Source organism: Dipodomys ordii, unplaced genomic scaffold (assembly GCF_000151885.1).
Source record: "Dipodomys ordii isolate 6190 unplaced genomic scaffold, Dord_2.0 Scaffold21, whole genome shotgun sequence".
NCBI lineage: Eukaryota > Metazoa > Chordata > Mammalia > Rodentia > Heteromyidae > Dipodomys > Dipodomys ordii.
In genome coordinates this window covers 1,143,106-1,149,543 of record NW_012267237.1, presented here as the reverse complement: position 1 = coordinate 1,149,543, position 6,438 = coordinate 1,143,106, and the positions used below count along the sequence as shown (strand labels likewise).

Genomic DNA, 6,438 nt, shown 5'->3' with positions numbered 1-6,438 from the left:
CCACGGCTCGAGGCTCAGGGTGCCTTCCCCCCCACGGCTCCAGGCTCAGGGTGCCTTCCCCCCCACAGCTCCAGGCTCAAGGTGCCTTCCCCTCCACGTTCCCGGGCTCAGGGTCCCTTCTCCCCCACCCCACGTTCCCGGGCTCAGGGTGCCTTCCCCCCCCACGTTCCCGGGCTCAGTGCCTTCCCCCCCGCCACGTTCCCGGGCTCAGGGTGCCTTCCGTCCACAGGTGCCTTCCTGGTGCCCTACCTGCTCTTCATGATCATTGCTGGAACTCCACTCTTCTACATGGAGCTGGCCCTCGGGCAGTTCAACAGAGAAGGGGCTGCAGGTGTCTGGAAAATCTGCCCCGTCCTGAAAGGTAACCAGGGGGCACCTTCCTTCTGATTCAGCTGGGCGTGAGCTGGCCCAGAGGCTCAGAGCAGTCCCCTGTGCACTGATGGGGAGGCATGCACCCATGCACTTCAAAGAGCTCTAATGACCGAGGATTTGCCCGGTGACGAATCTCACAGCTCATCTTACAGTCTTACAACGAACCTTACAATGCACCAGCATCTTCAAATGGTCGATAAGATAACCATCCATGTGTCTACCCATCTGTCATCTATCAACCAGCCTTTAATTATCTATCTCTTGTCCATCCGTCAAGTATCCTTCTATTGTCCATCAGATTAGTTAACGAGCAATCCATTTAGCTACTTCCTATCTTCATCCATCGGTTATCTGGCTATCCTCTATCTATGTCTAACCAACTGCCCGTCATCTGCATCCTTACGTCTGTTTTATCTGTCATTCTTCTACTCATCAGTCATTTGTCTGTCTGTTATTTACTGAGCACTGCAGCACCATGAGGCAGATGTATCTCTGCTGAGCCCAGGTGGCCCAGCCCGGGGCCAGCCTGTCCACGGTCCCCTCCCAAGTCCTCAGGAGAGCAGTGCACTCTGCACAGGAGTTGTAGACACAGCAGTAGAGGACAAGTGATTCGCAGCGCCTGAGTCTATCTGCCCAGCTTCCCAGCCAGACTCCGAGCCGCGCTTGCTCCTGAGCAAGGGTTCTGGGTGGCTCTGGGGTGCTTCCTTGCAGAGAGACCTGGAGAAATACCCTCAGACATTTGGTACCCACTCAGCACTGCTCTTAACGATCAGCCTGTGGATTTTCTGAGAACTTCCTGAGCAGTTAGTGCGTGTGGGAAAACAGAAGTGCCAGCCGTCAGGGATCGCTGACAGCCAGCCAGTGGGCGGACACGCAAGACCAGCAGCCACTGCGTCTCACAGCTGCGGGGTCAGGCGCTGCAGTGGAAACACGGGGACCCGCGGCCGTGCGGCGCCTCCCGCATCTGTGGCTTCCTTCCTAATTGCCTACTGCTGAGTTGTCTGGCCTTAGCAGTTTTCTCCTAGGCTGGATGAGTCTATGGACACACTGAAATGGAACTGCAGAGAGACTCCCCGCTGCCACCACGTGCCTCTTCATATGGAAGGGACCCTCAGGGACTGGACATGGGAGCAGAGTTCAGAAGAACTGCTCAAACAGTCTGGCGCTGACAGAGGAACGGGGTGGAAACCAAGGACCATCTTTAGAGATGGATTCTGGAGTCTCGTTCCTGCACAACGCGATTTGGGCAGGTCAGTCCCAAACTAACATCTCTAGATGCAAAGGACGGGACCCTGTTCTCCCCTGCCTCTGCCCAGAACCACTGACCCGCGACTAGACATGGCTTCTGAGGCCGGGGCAGTGATGGGGACCCGCTGTGCCAAGGCTCACGTTCCTGTGGCAACTGACTTGAAAACCAGCCCATCCACCCGGCAGCCGCGTGCTGTGTGACAGTTGTAGGTGACTTTGCTGGAATTTCAAGATGGCCACCTCTTTGAGTCGGGAGGGCGTCATACTGCATGACCCCGGGACTCTGCTCGCTGAGGGCCATGTGTTGAATCAAACTTCATTTTCAGGACTTAGAGGACCAGCAGCAGATCAGAGAGGAAGGGACAGCTCAGTCCCAGCACCTGGGCCAGCAGAGAGAAGTTAGCTGAGCTCCCTCCACTGCCAGAAAAACGCCAAAGCAAAGTTGTATTTTGCAGGTTCGAAAACGGCGTAGTGATTTCCAGGGACGCCTTAATTCTAACAAACTTGGCTTGGATTGCCGGACATCTGCCACCTTGGTGCTGGGGTTACAGCTGTGGGCGGGTCCCCAGCCCCGCAGCAGGAGTCAGTAATCTGTCCCAGCTCACCCCCCAGAACCCACACACCTCCCTCTTACCAGCTTTTGTACTGGACAGAAGGGCCAGGTGGGGGCGGGGGGGGGCAAACAAGAGCGTGCACACCCATGGCACTGCCTCCACCACAATCTGCACCAGACCTGTTGGCTCTCACCTTGTCCCCTGGGTGACCAGGGTGTGGCAACTCTGGCAGGGCTCCCAGCTTGCAGTCTTTATGGAATGAATCCTAGTAGAAAATGATGCTTCCCTTTAAAATTTAGCCTGAGACCCTGTGTAGTCAAATGCCAGGACAGCTGCAATTCACAGAAGGAAATTTCCTGTTTGTTTAGGGTATAGGTTATCCGTAGGGTGCCCATTTAGAGAGTGATTCTGTCTGCTACTTAAGGTAGAGGAGGCAAAAATCTTGTTTTCCTAGGTCCCCTGGTCCACGTACCTTCTCTTTCTATCTTTGGCTTTTTAAGTATGTTGACTTAAATAGAGGAAGATGTGTAACTAACAAGAGCTACAATGCCCCACACAGTAACTGTGAAGCTAAAAGCTCATGCAGCTCCTCACAGGAAGGGTTGACTTCTGCCCGTCCTGCCCACCTGGAAGTTGCCCAGTGCCCAGCAAGGAGTAGAGCTTCACCTTGGAAAGCCAGACAGATGATCAGAGAGAGAAATCCAAGGTGAGCCAAGTCCAGAGAGAGGCACTGAAGCCCAGGGTATGAGAGAAAGCTGTGATTGAGACCCTGAATCGGAATGATTCTACTGTCAATCTCCAGGCTCCCAAGGGTGGCCACCATAGCTAGAGTTTCAGGTGGACTTCAGTACCAGAGACATGGCTACATAGTCCCTGAGAAAAGTCCCTGTCACTGACTGTTTCTCCATTTCTCTGTCTCTATCTCTCTCTCCCTCTCTTTTCCTCCCTCTTCCCTTCCCACTTTCCACCCCTCCCTCTTCTCTCCTCTGTCTCCATGTCTGCCTCTCTCTAGTAAGGAATTCACACACACATAGTAAGCAGATACTGAAGTCATGTAGGATTTTTCTCCTTTCTTTCTTCTAAAAGACCTCCAGTGTCTCCCTGAAGGCCTGTCTCATCCCAGAGCCCTTTCTAACTGGAATTCCTGAAGCCAGCCATGTGCGTGCTTGTGGAGTGCTGGCCCTGGTAGCCATGGAAAATGGGGACCCCACACACTCCGGAGGGCTAGCACCTGCTCTGCAGGTCATCTGCTTGTTTACTCCTGCTGTGGAAAGCCCACCACCCTACTGTGTAAAGTAACCCAGAGTGTCGTTCAGCCAGTGGGGCTTATCAAGTTCTCCCTCGTTCTCAAAAATAATTTAAGGTGACTTCAAATTATACACAAGGTTAATGTAAGGAAATACTAAGAAAAATAGAAACTTAAGAACTTTGACAGTAAGAGCCTGGTTGGAATTCACATTGAGCTGTGGAATGGGGTGAGCTTGCCCTGCTTGGGTGAAATACTTTCCCATGGCACTAATGACAAGGAGAACTCAGGGAACTTTATTTAGAGAATATGGTAGAGATGTGGTAGCCAGTACATACACATTCACAACGACATTCTTAGAGAAAGCGGCTTTCTGTTGGCTGTGTCTTGTAAGACACAAAGGAGGAACTTGGTGTTGGTTGGGTTGCTGAAGGACGACACTTCAGTGGCCCAGGCTGGTGGCTTTCTGAAGCTCTGCCTTCTTCGAGGACAGGGCTCACGTGACCAGATGAACAGCTCACACATTTACACCTTCCTGCAGAACTATTCTCCTCACTTAGCACTTGGCACAGCTGGACAATGGTGCAGGAGGAAGGCGCTGTCAGGTGGGCACTGGAATGCTGTGCAGTGGCGCTGACCACACAAGCCTCCTGTCCCAGGAGCCACATCAGCTGGTGGCAAACTTCCCACTGCCATGGAAGTTGACATTCTTGTTGCTCCAGTGTGAAGCCCAGATGGAGAATTCAGCACACAACAGTAGTTCAGAAAAGGACGACACCAGCCCTGCCTGGTGTAGATCCCAAGTCTGAACTAATGTTTGATCAAAGGCTCTTGTGAGTTCCCAGCCTCTCAAGCTAATGCTTGGTGTACAAAGTTTCAACCTTGGAAATGTTCAAACAGGGCAACCACAGTCAGCAACCTGCCAGGAATCTTTGGAGCCATGAGGTTTCCACAAACATGGCTGCCAGACAACTTGACTTCCTGACAATATGGCTGCCAGACAGCCTGACTTCCTGACAACATGGCTGCCAGGCAGCCAGGCTTCCTGACAGGACGGCTTCCCACGCTTCCTGGACAAGTTCATTGTAAGTCACAACCCAGCCTCTCTCCTAAGGTACTCAGTGAAGAGAATTGCAATGAAGAATTGTTAACTGTTACCCATGTCCATGCAGATCTTCCAAAAGAAATGGCTTGTTTACTACCACTGCTTCTGAGCACATCTAAGAGGGATTCTAGAAATAATTCCTAAATTTAACATAAATAAATTTTAGTGCCATCTTTTGGCCTCATAGAAGGAAAAGAGGCTAGATAACAGCTTGTGCCACTGACTGAGAGCATGAAAAGCATCCCTGGCCCCTCCCCACAGAAGTCATCTGGCCATTATGCTTCCACAGCAGCAAACTAGACAAGGCATGAAGTCGAACCAGACTTTCATAAAGTTATACCCAAACCAGTTGTACTCATAAAGCTGAAAAGAAATGTTACAATGAAGAGGATTCTGATTGGAAACTAGTAAAGTGGCTCATAGTACCACGATGGAGGGGCTCACACTGCGCTGTGTAGCGGGGGTGGGGGGGTGGGGGGTGATGAAGGACAGGTCTCCTAACTCCATCTGCCCACCCTGCTCTGGCCTGCCTACCGCTGTGTTCTGCTCCAGTTGGCCAAAGAGTAGCAACCAGTAACCCACATTCAGGATTTTTAATACTGGAAGGGACTCTTGAGTGGCTCATGAGACCCTATATGTGACCTTAGGAAACCTGGGCAGTCACTCATGACCCTCAGAGACCCTGGATGGTTGTATGTGGCCTGTATACCTCATGTCTGCTTGGGTGGTCTTCAGGGTATGAGTAGCTATCTATGGCCATTGATCTTGGGTGGTATTGTGTAGCCCTGATGAGCATGAATGGTCCCCAGTGACTTTGGTTCAGGGCATTATGGGCACAGTGGTTGTGGATGGCCCATGTGACTGACCCAAGAACCTGGGACTTTCTTGGGTAATAACAGTCCTGGGTTTCTCTGATAGTCCCAAATGCGCCTGAGTTGCTATGGATGGCAATGGAGGCTCCCAGTTGTCTCTTAGTAACTGTGATGATAATAGAGGGTCTCAGTTGTCTCTTAGTGACTGTGGATGGTAGTGGATCATGCTGATTGTCTCTTAGCGACTGTGGATGGTAGTGGATCATGCTGATTGTCTCTTAGTGACTGTGGATGGTAGTGGATCATGCTGATTGTCTCTTAGTGACTGTGGATGGTAGTGGATCATGCTGGTTGTCTCTTAGTGACTGTGGATGGTAATGAAGGGCTCTGGTTGTCTCTTTTTTTTATTGTAAAGATACTATACTAAGGGTTACAGTTACATGAATAAGGTAATGAGTACACTTCCTATTGAGCATTGTTACCCCCTCCATTGTTTTCCCCTTACCATCCCTTCCCTCCCTACCTTCCCCAAGGTTCTTTTTTTTTTATTGTGATTAAGTGATTACATAATTTCCGGAATTTCACAGTATTGTGGAATAATGATGCTCATTTAAGGTCACAAGTTCATTCTAACTTTCCTGGAGTAAATTGCCTATCACAGTCTATATATAACAGTGTATAACAGTGTACACATGTTATACACCATACATGTGATCAGCAGCATGGGGATATTTAGTAGTGGTTCAACCAGATGAGTGGGAGTTCTTTGTTTCTTAAGTCCTGTTAGTTTTGTCGTATCACCTAACATTTTGGCTTTAGCATCCATTTATCAGGGAGACCATGTACCGTTTGTCTCTTTGCTCTTGGCTTACCTGGCTCAACATGATTCCTTCTAGCTCCATCCATTTCCTTGCAAATGCCATTATTTTGTCATTTCTAATGGCTGCATAATATTCCATTGTGTATAGATACCACAATTTTTGGATCCACTTATCTGTGGTGGGGCATCTGGGTTGTTTCCATATCCTAGCTATTGTGAACAGTGCTGCAATAAACATGGAGGTGCACGTGTCCTTGTATATTGGTTCCTGTTGTTCAGGG

General features: G+C 50.2%; 1 protein-coding gene across 1 annotated transcript in view; it reads left to right on the top strand.

Moving 5' to 3' along the window:
* The window catches only part of Slc6a3 (solute carrier family 6 (neurotransmitter transporter), member 3), a 35,640-nt gene that overhangs the window by 1,997 nt on the left and 27,205 nt on the right, over positions 1-6,438 (top strand). Inside the window, exon 2 of the mRNA XM_013013853.1 lies at positions 230-361. Coding sequence (XP_012869307.1) covers positions 230-361 — 132 coding nt within the window. The remainder of the gene's footprint in view (positions 1-229; positions 362-6,438) is intronic.